Source organism: Ambystoma mexicanum, chromosome 4q (genome assembly GCF_040938575.1).
Source record: "Ambystoma mexicanum isolate Mex_15411 chromosome 4q, UKY_AmexF1_1, whole genome shotgun sequence".
NCBI classification, from domain to species: Eukaryota; Metazoa; Chordata; class Amphibia; order Caudata; family Ambystomatidae; genus Ambystoma; species Ambystoma mexicanum.
Window position 1 is genome coordinate 652,879,723 of NC_090928.1, and position 18,900 is coordinate 652,898,622.

An 18,900-nucleotide genomic window follows, 5' to 3' on the forward strand; every position below is an offset into this window, starting at 1 on the left:
TTAAAGACTTCCTAACATATTTTTTGTAAATATTTTTTGTAAAGAGTGAGGGCAAGCATGGGTTTAGACACAGACGGATTATTGTTTTGGACTTTCAGACATCAACGGCCCTTAGAAACATCAGTTAAGGGAACCATCTCTTTAGAGATGGAGCCAGTTAGGCATTACACCAACCCAACCTCAGTAAATAAAGGTTTTGAAACTGACATCTTTGAGTTTGTATCTCTCTTAATACCATGCCTGTCTCACAAAATGGTACCCCCACCTTTATCATAGTACCCTGCTCCTTAGCCATGCAGTTAGTTGCTTGCACTCTTTCCTCTGTGCCAATGTTAACGCTGACAGGTCTTGGTATATTCCAACTTTGTTTACTTCGTAGTTAAACATGCCTTTCAATCTCGCATGTTGTTGGATTTTCTGTTGGTCTATATAGTTATGGCATCTAACCACAATCACTCTCTGGCTCCTCTCCTCTTGGGCCCCTCTATGGCGCTCTCCAATTCCATGCTTGACCCCCAAGTCACTGTTGTGCAGTTCCTTCATGATTTCTCATATCGGGGTCTCTATCTGCTCTGGGATTTCTTCTTCCCGTCTCTGGAAACCCCAAATGTCTCCCGTCTCTGTTCTCTACATCTAGTTTTATCTGTGCCTTTTGCATCTGTTTGTCCACCTCTGCTAGCTCTTTTTCATATATCATTTATGATTATTTCCCAGCTCTTCCATCCGGTCCTCTGTTTTCTCCAGTCTCCTTTAATTCTCCTATTGTTTGCTCTAGCTTCAACCTCATTGTTCTTATTTTAAGTAGAATATCTTGAACATCTTGTTTTGTCACAGGATCTGCGGTAGAGTTCTCTGCTCCTAAAGCTGGCATCTGAAATCGTTTGGTTGGGACTTCCAGTCTCTACAAAACACTGTTGGCCGGTTTACAGCAACAGTGGGAGTACCTCAGGAGAGGCGCTACAATAGTGTCTTGTTCGTAGGTTTAATCGGTTCCCTCTTTTCCATCCTGCAATTTTTCTCCTCTCCTCTGACGGATGCTGCCTCAGATTATTATGGACAGAGGAAAGTTTTGATGCTCACTGTGGTGGGACTGTTTTAATCATACGCCCTGTGGGCCCTTTCTCGGAGTTTGAGTCTTTCTTCTCTCATGTGTGGTTGAAGGATTGAGCAAAGGGAATGTCAGTCTGTGCACGGCCAACATTGCCAACCTTCCCTCGTCGAAATCCTGCTACAAGGGAATGAATCCAAGCAAGAGAAGCCCCGCCCCCCACTGATCTGACTTCCCCCCATCCACATAAACACAGGTGCACGCGCATCTCAAGTGCTCCAAATGTGCTGTTGTGGTGTTGACCCTCTCCTCTTACTCTGCTGGACTGACTTTTTGGAAATCATCGTGAAGACGTGGCTGTAAGGGCAAGAGGAAGTGCCCAAGAACCGCTGAGGCGAAACGCCGCTCCAACTAGGACTCGCTATCCCAAAGTAAATATTTAACTGAACATGTGTTGTGACTACGTAGTGAAGAGGGGTTGGAACTGCACGGTGGGCTGGACTCAACAGAGTGGGATGGTCTGTAGTTCTGTGGGCTGGACAAGAGCTGTGCGCGGATAACGGAACATTACAATTACCTCCCACTGACACACCCACTCTTTGTGTTTTGTATAGAATCCAAGCAAGAGAAGCCCCACCCCCCGCTGATCCGACTTCCCGCCATCCACATAAACACAGGTGCACGCGCATCTGCGCACGCATCTCAAGTGCTCCAAGTGTGCTGTTGTGGTGTTTGGAGGTGCGGGCGTGCGGTGAGCTGTATTCTACATGTTAAAATTGTTGTGAGTATAATAGTTACTTGCCCAAATAGAAACAATCTTGTGCTAGTTTCTAGTGCATATTTACTAACAAAATGTTTAACGTGCACCCTCCCGTCAAATAATGGCGAGCAAATTGAGGAGCGGTAGGGGCACAGGTAAAGCCCTTGTCCATCCCGCCTCATTTAGCTTCCCACGTAGCGGGGAGAATTCACAGGAATTTCAAGTAGCCAACAAAAATACAAGTGGCAGAACTGTGGATACGCTTACTGAGGACAAAACAATAGACCCTCATGTGGATGACAGTAATCCACCCAATACTTCCGCAAACGCCCAGAACAATAGTTTCCCCGACAATCATTTAGGTGAACATGTCCCAGGTATTGTCTATGACTCAATCGCACATCCGGTACACCCGGCAAATACTCCTACGGAGAACCCAGCGGATAGATGCCCAATATCCCCCATATGGGATTGCAACAGAACATAAACAGTGCATCCCCAAATCTATCCGGTGGGTTTGACCTAAAGGAGATGGCTGATCTCGATGACAAGATCTGCCTATCTATTGGCATGCTAACCCTGTTGATCCCCAGGCAGTGAATACATTGGGACTCACAAGATGAAACGATGGTTGGAAGTCCCCTGGAGAAAGTGATACAGGGTGTTAGGGGACGGCTAATCCAAAAATGGAAAAACCAGTGCCGTTTAGGAATGGTACGAATATTCCAGGGTTCAACGATCAGACTGAACAGTATAATTCTAATGAGGGAGATATTATACAATCACCTACCTCTGATTCCCCTAATGGAAATTCATTTCCGGTTAATATTTGGATCCTTGATTTGTTAGATAAGGGCCATGATATTACACACCTCGAATTACGTGATATCAAATTTAACATTCAAGAAATCATGTCTAAACTCAATAGATTAAACGGTTATATCACAGCAAACGATTACTATACTAAGGAGAATATTCCACCTGTACAGAATAGATTGAAAATTATCCATGAACAGGGAATCCAATGTGATGAAATAACAGTGACCCCGATGGAGAAAGAACTCCTAATAAATGGACCTGGGATTAAAGATGTATTGGACTCCATGCTCAATGCTATCAGCACAACCAATGCACTTATAGTTGACATAAGAAAAGAGGTTACCATACTACATTTAAATGAGGAGAAGCAAGTGGGGCGTAATAGCGAAGAGCTACTAGATAGCCCCACTGCACTAAAACATATAATTGAATTACAAGCTAGTGTAGATTCGCTTATGGAAACCTCTCCAGTAAAACCAGGCTTTCTCTCTAGACGCCATCGTAAATTACAGAATTGGGCTGTAAAAGGGGCGGAGAGAAGGAGGCGATCTGCTAATGAAAAAAAAAATGGCAATGCTCAGAATGCGATTTTCACAAACACTGAATCGATCGCCAACGGCGAAGAGGATGTGATAGATGTTGATCCGCTCTCAAAAGAAAGTCAACATCATCTTAACATCAATAAGGACAAAGCAAATAAGGATCAGGGGGAATTAAAATTAGAAACTCTGTCAAAAGTATGTCGATTGGTGCCTAGGAAGAATGAATCCGCTATGATTCAATCATGCCAGAAAGCGGAGTTAACGAACCGAGATCTTTCAATAGATGATATAGGGGTAGATCCTATAAAGACGCAAAAACCTAACGGCAGGAAAACAACTTCGACTAAAAGGACCGTTGATCACAAAGTATTATACCATAAAGAAATCTATGAGAAAGATGCAGAGGTGAACCACCAAATTCCACTTTATTCAGAAATATGTAATAAGACACAAAAGGAGGCAACCTCTAACAATGAGGTAAAATACTACCCTAACATTATGACTAGTACGGGAAAATGTAGAGAACTTATAGCGACTAATGGAATCTACAAACATGACATTATGACAAACAATGTGAACTCATCAGAAAGCTATAATTCTGCCTGCACTGTAGAAGAGATAAGTGTGAATCAAATCCCTAACCAGAGAAGTTTTGACTATGAGAATAAGCTGCAAAATCACATTAATTTTGGCAATTCAAATAGATTGTTGCTAATGGGAGGAAATGATCATGTTGAACTAGAAAGAGCATTGAAAAATGGGATAACGGCATTAGAATCTGTGACCCAATTGTTAATGCCATCAATTCAAAACACCCCCAAATGAATCTTTGAGTATGGATTATGCTAATATTACTCAACAGGAGGACGGGCGTATTCAACTAGGCTCTTCTATTTATAATAATTCTAACCCCAAGGTTACCTACCAGTGAGGTTGTCACTAGTAATTGCGACAACAAAGGGAACAGTACTGTTCCTATGCGTACAAGTATACAAGATAACACAACAGAACTTGATCCAAAAAAGGGAACGAATATGATCGGTCTGGTTAGTTATTATGATATACTAGGGAATGATAGAATCAATAGAAAATATCTCTTAGCCTAATACATAGAATTCCATCCTTACGTATTCTCAGGTCTAACGATTTTGATAAAATTGCTCTGGCTTGCCACAACAACTACAGAATGACGTGCCATCTATACTCGGAGCATGTGCTAAAACTCATCTGGTCATTTAGAAATTAACTATACGATATGGGCTTTGTTTTGCACACATTTGATGATAAAAAAGAAGCCGCTGAATTCCTCGAATATAAAGCCAGCAAACATACCACCCATTTAAATAATGAAACTGCAAATTCAATGGGTGAAAAGTTATGTATTTCCCAAATTGTGGATATTGCTCGGAACAACAACGATTTAGCATGGTTGGAACCTTTAATACAAACCATTTTTGCAAGCAAAGCAGGGTCTGCCAAAGCATAGAGAATGGCTTCACTGGTACTTATTCTGGTGTCCTGGAATTCATGCGGTTTTCTCAACATCTTAAAATGGTTGCACTCAATTTCCTCCGCTGATTTTTCTCCCATATTACTTTGGCAAGAAACCATGAAAACTGATGCACTTGTGATTCCTGATTATTATACCTACTGTTCCTTTGCAAGCAACGGATTTGGAGGACGTCCTTCAGGAGGTCTAGCGATATGTATCAATAATTCCTTGTACTGCCGTTCCAAGTTGATATATTCTTCGGCACACATTTTAGCGGTTTCCATAGATTTAAAATGTACTGAGTGTAAGCCATTGTTAATGATCAGCTTGTATTGGAATCCTATGAAATACACCATGGAAAATCTTAGATGACATTGATAGATGCTTTGAATACTCTCTCACTCTCAACTTAGATTACGAGGTAATAATAGGTGGGGATTTTAATGCTGTGTGTAGTGGAATTACTGGAGTACCAAATGAATCCCTGTCCACCCATATGAAAAACTCAATACTAAGAGGTGACAAATGGAGAGCTTACTTTCGAGACTGGTAAATTTAATTTGCTCAATTCTCCAATCCAACTGTGGATTACACATGGAAAAGAGGATCATCCAGGTCATTGATCGATTATTTCTGCACATTTGATACATTGGCAGTAAAGATCGTAAATGTAGAAATAAACTATTTCATGGGTAGTGACCATGCCCCAATACAAATGTCACTATCTCTTGATTGTAATACATTGGAGATTGATGAGTTACTGAAGCTAACAGAACCTAAGCGTAACGAGACTGCAATTAGATGCAACCCCTATATCTGCAGTAAATTAGTTTCTACTGAATTATATGGAGGGAATGTGTGTTATCTGCATGAACCCTGGGATACTGAATATTGGGTAAATATTGTGGTAGTGGCTATAAAGAATGCGCTAGCATACTTGTTAACAATCCCAAAACCTGGCATAAGCGACGAACAGCATTCATTTGACTTCGATACTAAAATGTTGAAACGTAATAAAAACAAAGGCCTTAGAAAGTTATAAAGAGCAAATCTGAAAGGGTGCCAATATAGATACCAGAAAAATTGTATTATGCAAAAATATAAGAATAAAATCAAAGAAAGTCACATACTTAATTATATCAAACAAAATTGTGACATGATCAGTGCTTTATGTAAGAACAATAACAGATATATTTGGTCTGTAATTAAGAACAACCCAGCTAATAGGGGTAATAAAGCTAAAACCATAATCCAAGCCGATACATGGAGGGCCTTTTTTGGGTCTAAATTTGAATTACCGGGACGTTTCTTAGTTAATCAGTTTACATTACCTCCCAATTCTACTGCTCCTTTGCTCGAATGGTCCATAGAAGACATTGAATGGGGCATTAGGAAACTAACTAATTCACAAGCCGCCGGGTCTGACCTTGTGTATACAAGGCAGACTTAAACATCTGGGCTGGGATTTTGAAAATTTAATTCGATAATATCTTGGCATCAGGTGTGCTTTTGGATTCTTGGGTGTCAGCAATTCTCATCCCCATTTATAAAAAGGGAGACCCCTTAAGTCCTGAGAACTATAGACCAATCTCTTTGACTGATGCAGCTGAAAACATTTGCTCGATTCTTGTTCTTTTGGAACTGGACAAGCAGCTTTCACCCCTGAATGCATATTCTAAATCTCAAATTGGTTTTAGAAAATCAATGAGTACCTCCCGGAACGCAAAGATAATGGCTCATCTATTAGCTGGAATAAAAGCTATAGAGTTGAGTACTTTATACATAGCGTCAATTGATATGGCAGCTGCCTTCGATAGGGTGGTACGTGATCTACTGGCAAAAGATGTATAAAATGGGCATTCCTAAATTTCGAATTAACTGGATTGCTAAACTCCATCATACTACTTTCAGGATACGTACAACCAGTGATGGCGCTTTGTGAGCCTGTGAACTCGTACATCGGAGTATAACAAGGTTGTAACTATGCCACAACGCTATTCAATTTATATCTGAGTGACCTAGATAAGATATGGAATAACAATGATACTCTCCCCGCATGTCTGTGTTCGCTTAGAATGAATTGGATGGCCTTCGCGGACAACATAATATTGTTTGATTTGACACCTGCCGGACTTCAGTGTAAATTGCAAATGTTTTTGGATTATGCATATAAATTTAACCTGAAACCGAACGCATCGAAAACGAATATTATGATATTCAAAGCAGGTAATAAAATTCAAAAACTTGTGTGGAAAATTAAGATAATTAACCAGCCCGAAGAATTCACTTATCTGGTGTATCATATGAGTAATGTATCTACGATGAAAGTTTGGATAGAAATTTTGCATTCTAAAGCAAGACGTGTGTCAAGCCATATGCGTTATATTTCAAAAATACTGCACATTTTCTGTCAAACCGTTATTAGAGTTTTTAACTTTAAAGGTGGAACCCGTCCTACTTTACTCATTGGACATATGTTTATATAATTGGAAAAGTCAACTGAATACATTACAAGGAAAATTGCTAAAATTAGCATTACAACTATCCAGTTCCATCCTGAACTGCATTATCCAGCACAAGTGTTGCCTGATTTCTTTAGGATGCAGGGGGGAGGAGGGGGTGAATGGCGTGCTTTAGCAACATATAGCAAAATCACGAATCCACCCTTTAATTCACTTTACCAAGATTTGAACACCATGATTAGGGGTTGTAGCTCAAGCTCACTCACGACTTTTGGCAAAACAATTAAAGCAGTCCTAGACTCACTGGTAGTTGACCAAATGGATTTGCATAGGAGTCTTGGGTATGTAAAACTCAAATTATTTGAGCAAGATTGGATTGCTACTATTGCAGAACTAAAAACCCTGACGACATATAAAGAATATGCAAAGTATTCACGGAAAAGGGATGGTTGATGCCTGTATTTATCAATTTTTCCATGTAATATTGCAACGAGGTACTATGAGATTTAAATTGAATCAGATCCAAACTTTGGAAAGGACCAAGCACTGGGGATCCTCAAAAGAGGGTATTTGTAAAATAAATTGTTGCTTCCCGAATTGTACAGAAAGCAAACAGACGCTAAAACATTTAATATTAGAGTGTCCGCTTTTTAAAAATGCCCGAACAAGACTTTTAATGAGATTTTTGAATACCAAATTCACTGACTTTACTGAAAGCTTGTGGAATCAATTAATACTTAATTAATCAATTAAGACAAGAGAAATCACTAATTTTTGCCATTGTAGCGTTATTAAAGGTGATTGAGGATCAATTACTCTTAGTACAAGTACGATGAAAAATAGTATGCGTTTTAGTATCCATAGGTGTTTTATATAATGTATAGAATGAGTAAAAATAACAATTGGTGTAATTGGATTGTTTGTTCTGTCTTAGAGATTTCATTTTAAAGTTTCTTTCTCTTTGATCTTGAAAAACATTGTATATTCAATGGATGTCAAGTTACCATATTTTGTGTATACAAAGAAATGTATTTTGTAAAGGTTGGTGTCTCTTTTTTTTAAAAAGCTGCCATCGACATTCCTGTACAATCACCATAGTTTGATATGCAAAGGTTTTAAGTTTGAGATGACAAGAAGCTGACATGCACCTTTTCTCTCCTATCTGAGTTTTCTGGTTCTCTTCAGTTTTTATTTATTGCCTGTGTGTTTCATAGGTTGTTTAACCAGGAGTAGGGGTGCTGGGGGTGGGGGGGGAGAATGACAAGGGACACACCTCCCATAGATGCAGGTGAATTAAACCGTTCCCAACCATTCCCCTAGGCTATTGTGTGCTTGGTGATGTGATTTGGGGCCTGCAGCTGCTCTTGCGCTACTATTTTATGCCCGTTTCCCCTGTCTGTAGCCTCTCCAATTTACTTTACTTTTGTTTCTTAGGTGGTTGAGGCAGGGGGTAATGGGGTGATAGATCCCCTTCTCCTTTTTCACTCAGTTTTCTCTTCTTTCCCGGTTTGTTATTTCTCCCATGGGTTCGGGGGGGGAGGGGGCTCCAAAGCACAGCCCACACAAGAGAGCTCCTCAGTCTCCGGTACAAGAAAGCCAGAGAATTCCTTTGCACTGCTTTTTGTCCCATTCCCAGCCTCTTCGCCTCCTCCTCCTCGTGTGCCCACCTCACTGGCCACCTCTCCCTCCTCTGCACTGCAATATGTATGAATACTTCAACCTTCCCTGTGACAGGTGAAAAAGGAGAATTATATTTTGGGCGGGTGAGCGCCCATTGAAATTAATGAATGGACGGTATGAGGCTTGCAAGGTGAATGAATTAATTCCAAGGTAGGTGGCACCTGCCTAAAGCGTCCGTGTTGATAGGTATGGTATTCCCATTGATGGGGTCTCTCGCCACCAGGTCACCTCTTCCCCAGTCGCTGGGCTTAGGTTTACCACTTCTACCACTCTCGTTGCCGTCCTGGGAGGAGGTGTTGTGGGGGCGGTTTTCACCCTTACCACCGGTTGAGGCACCCCTTTTTCAAAATGATTTCTTGGGCAAAATCATGAAAGAAGGGTGTTTGCAGCAGAGTCTCCTCATTGGCAGCCGCCTTTAGCTGCTCCCCTTTGTGATCGCTCTGGTTCATGTTTATATTAATTATTTTGCCAATTATCTCAAGTATTGCCATACAGAATTTCACAAACGTTCTGTATTCCCAAGCTGCATGTAAACATCCTGAGGACCTAGACTGCAGTGATGTGATACAGGAGGACTCAGACTGTGTACCTGAATGAGTGAAAAATACAATGAATTAAGGAATCGAAGGAGATCTGATGGCCGCCACTGCAGATTACTACCATGCGCCTCTTGCTGATGTGAAAGTCACAGGAACCTAGGTGGATGGATGCTGGGGTTTCTTTACCTTTCACCACATTTATTCGTTGACTCCTTGATCTTTCCAAGTCGTTTTGAGGTGACTGATCAGACTCTAGTGACAGTCTGTGACTGAGTGGAAACATGTTCACCCTGATCCAACAGCAAGATCAAATTGGGGCCGTTAGAAGGAGCACACATGAAGTTCTAATTTTGATGAGATTAGTTGATAGAATAAGAATTTGATATGGTAAATTTAACTAGCACTGCATGGATAACCATGGTTTCCTTTTTTTAATTTATTTTCCATAATGGGGATATGATTAAGTGTGTGGACCTCCTTTTTAATTCAGTTAGATATTATCCACATTAGATTTTGCTTTAGTATTAAAATACTTTTGTAAGGTTAATTGAAATATTGCTTAATCTGAGTGTATAATGTAAAACTTTATTTTTTTCTGTTATTCTGTAAAGAGTGGAATAAAATGCATGTTTAAAATGACGTGTATTCTGTAATGCATTCCTGTGTGATCTGCGCCATCATTTTAATGCCCTATTGCAGGCGACCAACATTTCAGACATTTTGGACTCCAGAAAAGGAAGGAAGAAAAAGTGGACCAACTTTAGATGTAAAAATGTGTGTTGCAGAATATTTCTTGTACACGTGTAAAATCGGAAACCTCAAATGCATAACCTAAACTTAAGTTAACTTTTTCAAGGGCAGTAGAAAAATGATTTGTCCTGGGGAAAGTAATGGTTGTTAAATCAGTTGCTTCTGGAATTACAATAGCTTTGTCATGGGATACCATGCCCGGGCTTCTTCTAGAATGAGACTGGGATGTGACATTCATTTTGACATTGTGACATTCATTTTGACATTGTGACATAATGTGCAAACTTAGAACGCACTTCATATTTCTCAAGCCACAAAATGGATATGTTTCGCAAAAAATGCAAATTGGTTTGATCAATTGTTTCCCCTTCTTTTTTAGGGTGTTGGTTGGTGGAAGTATGAGTTCTGCTATGGCAAATATGTGCATCAATATCATGAGGTACGTTTGAACAGAGACTTAAATGCACTACTGCAGTTTGTAGTCTGTTACTGATCTGCACATGATCTTCACTCTGTTAAATCATTTTTAATATTTATTTAATTGCCCAAAGTAAAGACTCCCTCCCTCCCCCCCCCCTCCCTCATGTGTTTTTCAGACTAGGGCTTTTGGTTTCTTACTGTTTAATGGAGTCTGGTAAACTCCATAGGCATCTGCTTTTTGCATTGTGACACACAGCACCTTCTGTGCAGTGCCACTGAGAAGTCCCTTGAACTTCTCTTAATGTTTAAATACATTTTCTTGGGTGAACTACTGTTCCCAAGAATAGTAAGATGACTTTTGTCTTACTTACCTTTTCTTTTTGTGGGACCAGCACACACCACCCTATGTGGAGTACTATAGTAACTCCTTATCCCACTTCTCATGTAACATTCTGTTACACTAACTTGAATGGCTGTGGCAGTGGTTTCTTTTTTACTAACTTTACCATGTATCTACAGGCTATTTTCCCAGCTGCAGTACAGCACCCAAGGGTGACCAATGACCCCTGTCTTCTTTGTTTGCCATTTCTTGTCAGTTTGTTCCTTCTGGGCTTTTACTCTATTGTTTGAATCGGGTTCTAGTCCTTTTTGCACTTTGCCTTTGGCAGGCTTCAGCCATAATACCCACCCAGGCTCCAGTGTGTCTGGAAAGGCAGGAAGTGAGGGAGTCCCCCGAAACTTCCCTGTCCTTTGTCTCTAGGTGTGCCTGAGTAAAACCAGTTCTGGTAGGCCAGCCAACCTCCTGGGTGATTGACAGCCCTAGGGCTGTGAATGAATTGGAACTTGCATAAAAGGTGAGGTTTTTGGGACTAGAGGCAGAGTCGACTCCTGGAGGACAACATCTGACCAAAGATGTGAAGAGACGCCAGCAGCAGCCTCCTGGACAGCAAAGTGCCCAGTGAAGACCTGCAACTGTGCTGACCCCATTTTCGTTTCAAGTGAGAAGACCCACAAGGGACGACTTCCTCCCTTGGGCTGGTGGGACCAACTAGCCTTGCAACGGGCTTAATTTCAGCACAACCCCTGACTTGCTGTGACTTTCAAAGGCTGCTGGGTTCACAATGCCTGAGGACCCCTGACCATCAAGTGCATTGTCTTCGGAAGTTCGAATCTGGCCAAAACTTTGTAGGCATCCAGAGGACCGTACAGAAGCAGGAATCTTCATCCAGAGTCCCCTCACCAAAGTCCAGAACCGAGGAATCCAGTAACTTCCAACTGTAGCTGTTTGTTCTTCTTTAGCGCTGAGAAAAAGGCACCAAAGCCACAAAAGGCCGCTGAATCAAGGAGAATCCATTGCTGCAGGGTACCTCTCTCGAAGTGCTGCTGCAAAAGCCAGCCAGACATCTTCCCTTTCGTCACCACGACCAAGGACCAGGAACAAGGGACTCCTACACTGCAAGAGGAAGGCATCAAGCTGGAACCAATTCTTCAATTCTCAGCTACTGTGGGGTTTGGGTACATCTACCTTTTGCCATTTGTGGTGCTTCTTAGCTTAGGGGGTACTTTTTTTTTAAACCCTTTTGAGTTGACCAACTCAACTTCACTGGCCTCCCAGCTTGTGCTTCTTCAAGGTGGCTCCTCTTTTGTATCTGTGATTTTCTACTGACTATTTGAAAACATTCTTCTAAGAAGAGTGCATCAGAACTTTGAACTGGCCCATTGACTTTGGCTATCCTGGCTCCCTAAAGGCCCCCTTCTGAACCTATTGGCTTTGGCAGTGCTGGTTCCCTTACAGGTTTTAATTATTGAGCATTATTATTGCTGGGATAAAAGACTGCCTACAACCCTAACTGTTTTACTAATTACAAAGTATGTTCTGCTCTAACTTAAATGTTTCCCTCCTTGAAACTCAATATTGTAATACTGACCTCAAATGACTTCACTCAGTGTGCAGGAATATGTTTAGCATAGGACAAGTTTACTCTCCTACTTTATTGCTCTTGTTGAATTGAATCCTAACTTTAGGATTAATGTTACTATTAGTTGCTGCTTTTTAAAGATTGTCAAATTATCCTGTGTGTGTGTGAAGTAAATATGCATACTATAACTTTAAGTGTGTAAGTGTTTACTTGGATACCTGTATTTACTAATTTCATTGTATAGCTCTATCGATCACATTGCCCCTCTTAAAATAAGCCTGGCTGTTCAGTCACTCTACCAACTTTTGTATTACAGGCTTATATTAAAAGACGGGTTACCTAATACCAAGAGATAAGTCGTAATGTCCCACACCAGTTGGACTCTAAACACTCTTACCTAACACTGCTACATTAAATAGAGATTATTGAAATGTTAGTTGCTTGAGAACAATGATGCATTTGTGGTCTAGAAAATGCACATGTTACCAACAGCCCTGAAGAAGAACTTGGTTTGAAACACGTGTTGGCTGAATACATGTGCTTTGTGAAATGTGTTGATCCTGAATTGGTTATACTCATACTTTGTATCAATTGCTAACCTACTAAATGGCTGAATATGCCTTTATGTTCTTTCTGTTCGTTTAGAACCTTTTTAAAAACACTTTTTGTAATTCATTATGTACATGCCCAATGTTGGTTGAATATATGTTATTTAGATATTTTTCGTGTTTACTTTGAACCAGCTTTACTAACTCCTTGAGGAATTTACTTATAATATGCTGTATGTTGGAGGGGCGTGGCTACGAGGCCATGGAGTAGGATGGACTCCATCCAAGCTCCCGCTGATCCTACGACGTAACATAAGAATAAAGTCACAGTTGGGCCGACGAATGCAGAAATGGATATATGAAGGTGCGGTGCCCGTCCCTGAGTGAGCTTTGAGCTGGACGAGGTGCTGATAGTAAGTTGCAGGCTTTGGGAGGTTTGCGTCCAGTGTGAAGATGAAAAGCAAGATGGCCGGCGGTAAGGAACTAAGGACTGGGCAGTGACCACGAGTTACTGGGGAGACTGGCAGTGACGAGACGGCAGAGGTAAGCGTTCACGGCCGGAGCATGAAAGAAAGATAGAGGTTGACGCGCATGAGTATACAGATACATTGTATACTCTGAATGCATTGTATCCTTGGCAGCCCGGGAGCATCTTGGAAGCCTGCAGCAGTATTGGGAGAACAGTGTTTGGCTGGAGCCCCACACGCACAAGGGGCATAAGTGGGAGGCCGGCAGCACTAAACTGGCCTGGTACACCCCTGCTGGGGGTGCTAAGAGGAGGTCTGACTGCGCCTCCTCCACCGTAGTGGACTGCAGGAGCCTCCCGAAGTGGAACACGGTAAATGGTTCCCATACTGAAGGCGCAGCTGGAGCGCGATACAAAGGCATGACAGTGTGGGACGTATAAGCTCCTGAAGAACGTATGGAGCTCGTGAGGCGCTCTGTGCTAGCTGTGCAGTTGGTGCGGATAGCGTCACCGTGAAGATCCAGGAAGGAGGCACCGAACTTGTTCAGCAGTGTCGATCCCGAGGGAGCCGGTGCGCATAAACAGAACAAAGGAGGAAGTATCCTGCGTGAGGCAGAACGAACAATTCACTGGAATCCTGCCCTATCAGTGTGCAGACAACTATACTGGTCATACCTGATCTGTGCTGCTCATACCAGCTGGGAAAATAGGTGAGAATTGATCGTGGACCGTTTTTTATAGCATGCTGGAAACAGGTTTCAAAGAGCTGTGCTACTGATCATATGAGCAGAACAGACCTGCTGTTCGAGGTGCTGAAGTCAGCTGGCCATAACAGCGAGGGCCGGGAGCTGGCCGGTGACACTTGGTTTGTGGCCTGATCCTGCCTGGGCCCCCCTGGTATGCAGCTGGGAGAGGGGGGGGCGGAGCAAAGTAAAGGTTGCACTGCGGACTAGCAGTTAAAAGTGCTGCAGGGGTTTTTGCCGCCAGGCACTCTGCAGAACAAGAGTGTTTCTGCGCGACAGAGACGGCGTCCTTCCGGAAGATATCAAATTTGGGGAGGAGAGCCACACCTGCAGAACTACTGCACGATAAGGCAGGAGCGCCTGGATCATGCTGTCTTGGAAGCCGGCCAGAGGGATTTTCACTGTATACGGGGGAATTAGACAGCCGGAGCGCCCAGTGAGTCCCCCGTAATGGCACCCTAGCACAAGAACAGACAAATTACAAGGTGACAGGGACCTTGGGCAGCATGGGAATGCGCACCATAATTAACCCGATGGCAGGTAAAGGCAGCAAATCAAAAAGGAAAGCAGACCACCATGGAAGCTTTCGCGAAGGACCAGACGAGTGCCGAGAGGGATAATGAGACACGTGGTGAGCAACAACAAACGGAAGATGCAGATCCTGGCCATCAGCTGATCCTTAATGCCATCGCAGCCTTGCAGCAGCAAAGGTAGACGAGGTGAGGATTGAAGTCGGCCTGTTGCGGCAAGATGTCCGTGGACTACTGAGCGCCCATCTATGCTAGAAAATCAGGTGGAAGCGAACACTGCGGTCAAGATACAAATGTCAAAGGAAGTCGACATACTGAAGCAAAAGGTGAAGCTGCTGGAGGGATAACTGGGAGGACGCGGAAGGAAGGGCGAGACGGAACAACATAAGGATTGTTGGCCTCACGGAGGGAATGGAAGGTACCGACCCTACCAACTATGTTGAGAACCTACTACTGCAGGAACTGGGAGCTGGGAACCTGACGTAAGGGGGTTCACCATTGAACGTGCACACCGGTCCCTAGTTAGGAAGCCGCCACATGGGCCCCCACACCCACTGAGGTCCATGATAGTGAAGGTCCTAAACTGTAAAGATCGAGAAAAGATCCTTGCATTTTCTAGGAATGGAGGCGATATACAGGAGGGCTTTGGAGAAACTGTCCATATATCCAGACTATACCTTCCAGGTACAAAAGAGCAACACACAATTCATTGCCACAAAAGGGAGGCTTAAAAAAAGCAGGTCTGAAATACATGCTGATATACCCCGCAAAGTTGAAAATAATTCATAACGGAAAGGCCCTGTTTTCCGAGACGCCATCTGAAGCACAGGATTGGATAGACAATGGCAAGAAGGGGAGCATGGAAGAATAAAGAAATTGCTACACACTGTCCGAGAGATAACTAAGAGCAGTCACAAAACTGAAATGGTGGTTGAGGGGAATATTAAAGTATGGGAGATGGGATCAAAATAATGACATGGAATGTCCGAGGTATGAATAGCTGTGCTAAGCAGCTGAGGGTATTTTCTTACCTGAGAAGACAAAAGGTCGGGATGGCTCTGCTGCAGGAAACACACCTAAACGCAACGAAACTTAAAAAGTTGGGAAGCTCATGGAGGGGGGAGATGGTGAGCTCTACTTACTCCACTTACGCAAGAGGGGTCTTAATATTGGTTAGCCCCACTATTCCATTCAAGAGATTGGGTGCCAAAACAGATGATGATGGGAGGATGGTTATATTACAAGGCATGTTGGAAAATCGGGAGGTATGCATAGTCAACACTTACGCACCCAATCATGATGCCACAGTTTTCTTTAGGTCTCTGTATGCACAGTTGGGCCCCTATAGGGTCAGACCGTCTTCTTGAGGGGTGATTTTAACTTTGGATCCCTCCATAGATCGGTCTAACACCAAATACAAAAGACCAGCCCCTCCAGCTAAGGTTCTGCGTACCCTCAAGCAACACTTTCCTTTGGTAGATGTATGGAGGTTGATACGTTGGGATAAGAGAGAATACTCGCACTACTCCGCCCCCCATAAAGTCCACACCAGCCTGGATTATCTGTTTGCAGCCCAAGAATGTATCCGGGAATTTGTGGGGGTCGAATAACAGGCCAGAGTCCTATCAAATCATGCGGCCCTGGCAGCATTTGGATTGTGGTGGACCCAGACCGCCCATGGAGATTGAGAAGCAAGACACTACAAGATAAGGCCTTCCTGGAAAACCTCAGGAGGACCAAAGCCGAGTTTATAAGGATTAATGAAGGCAGCGTGGAACGGCTGGGCACGGTTTGGGAAGCATATTAAGTGGTGATCAGAGGTGAGATGCTAGCCACGGCAGGGGGAATACAGAAAGTCATTACCAATGACCTCACTGAAGGGGAAAAGAAGCTGCTGGAAGTGGAACGACGGGAGGGGGGCGGGCAGGACCAACTAAGCGAGGAAATCAGATTGCAGCAAATGTGTATGACACACTGGGAGAGGTTGGGGAAATTTAATTATGCAAAGTATGTGGAAAGGTGTCATGCGCAAGGGGATAAGCCCGGGAGAATGTTAGCTTGGCTATATAAAGACAAGAAAACATAAACCCTGATACATGCCATCCCGGATGCAGACCGGGAGGTAGTCACTTCGCAGGACGGAATAAACAAAGTTTTCTCAGAATATTATAAGGAACCGTATGGGGACCCGCGCGAGATGAGGTGATACAGGATGTACTAGACCTGATCACTCTGCCGAGGCTGGATGAGCAACAAGAGGGCAATACAGTGATGCAGGCATAGGGATAGATGGAGTGCGGCACATCGTTTTCTATGTATGCAGATGATACTCTACTGTACCTCAAGGACCCAGAAGTAAATTTGCCATATGTATTGGAAGTGCTGGACAACTTAAGCATGCTAACGGGGATCCGAATAAATAAGAGTAAGGTGGAGACGCGACACTTCCGGTCCTGCCTCTGCCATGGAGTAAGGCCTCCTTCAGATACCTGAGAATAAACATATATCGGGATCCCAAGCTAGAGCATGAGGCTTACAGTCGGGGCCAAACAGAGCTTGATTAAATCAATGGAGTTTTGGGGTACACTACCTTTATTGATGGTAGGCAGGACGGCATTGCTTAAGATGGTGGCATTTTGAGGTTGATGCACTGTTTTGGAAATGTCCCATACAATATCCCTAACAAGTTTTTCCGGAATTAGACAAAGCATGCATGGACTTCCTCTGGCGGGGGGGAGGCATATATTGGTATTGAATGTATTGCAGAGGCCATACGCGCAAGGAGGACTGAAGATACCTAACTTTGAATTATACTTCCTGGCGTGCCAGCTGCAATATGTAGTACACTGGATGGCGGACAACCCTACTGGGGACACGTACCTCTTGCAACCAGCATTACAAAGTCTGTTCCTTAGGGACTTGATTTGGGTTTCCCTGAATGAGCGGGGTGGATACCCTCATTTGGTCAAGGTAGATACAGGTATGGCGGAGGGCATGCAGATTTATGGGAATTGTTGACCCGGTATTGCCACAAACGCCCCTGGCAGCGGTGGTGTCTGAGAAGCATGGACATGGAAAGAGAGTGAGGACATACTGGGAGACGGAGGCAATGATATGATATGATAAGATATTATATGATATGGCATTTGTAACGCGCCTATACACAAGTGTTTCAAGGCGCGACAGTAGGAGGTTTGCGGAACATGGCTGGATTTCGCAGGGATTTCGCAGGGCTGAGGGAGAACATGGGTATACACGAGGGCCAATCTCTACTGCACAGGACCACATTGGATATAATAAGAGATAGGTGGATGACGGTGTCATGTTGCCTACCCCCGGGGATCCAGATCAAGTCCAGCAGCCCCGGAAGCAGGCATCAAGTTATTCCAAGCAAGCCCAACAACCCCTGCTAGGGGACATTTGGGTGCAGTCCTGGCGTCTATGGCACCAGGCTTATATGGAGAGTCAGTCCTGGCGCCATAGGCGCCAGGCTCATAGATTGAAACTTACCTGATACAGACCGTGCTGCAGAGCTCCAAGCCAAAAGCGGCTTGGAAGGGACTACTTTACCTAGGGACTATTTTTTACTCGGGTGGGGTCGGGGAGGAATACTTACCTGGGACTACTTTGGAGGCTATTTAAACCACGCCCGAAGAGCAGCACACGCTTCGCATTATTCTGCATCCAGCAGCGTGATGCTCACCGTGCCTGCAAGTCTGCATCCAGTCTTCTGCCACGCCCACCTCGAGAAAAAGGGAGAAAGAAGGAGAAAAGGTTAGAACAAGAGCAATACCTTTGATCCTTACCTGAATTCCCGATCCACCGCGCCTTCGAGCTGGAAGAAAGAAGTTATTTTATGCGCGTCGCCTCGCCTGCTGCAGCGCCACGCTGATCTCACCGGCCTTAGCAGCATCTTCACTATTCACTGCATCCTTCTGCATGTTCCCGCTGCACTCCGGCACCTAGGGGGAACACAAGAACAGCAAGGTGAGCCAAGGGAATAAACAGAGGCAATATTAGTTAACCCCCATAGACTTAACTGATTTTACCGCCGGGGTACTATTCCTCTTCACGGGTCGGTGCAGCCTCCACCGCATCTTCGCCGTACCCCGGCCCCTAAGGGGAAACAAAAGGACAGCAAGGTGAAACAAAGAGACAAACAAGGGGAATCCTCCTCACCAC

At 43.6% G+C, this 18,900-nt stretch overlaps 1 protein-coding gene across 1 annotated transcript in view; it reads left to right on the forward strand.

Moving 5' to 3' along the window:
• Positions 1-18,900, forward strand: part of ERLEC1 (endoplasmic reticulum lectin 1) — a 1,019,547-nt gene that overhangs the window by 650,705 nt on the left and 349,942 nt on the right. Inside the window, exon 10 of the mRNA XM_069608229.1 lies at positions 10,472-10,531. Within this exon, the coding sequence (XP_069464330.1) occupies positions 10,472-10,531 (60 nt within the window). The remainder of the gene's footprint in view (positions 1-10,471; positions 10,532-18,900) is intronic.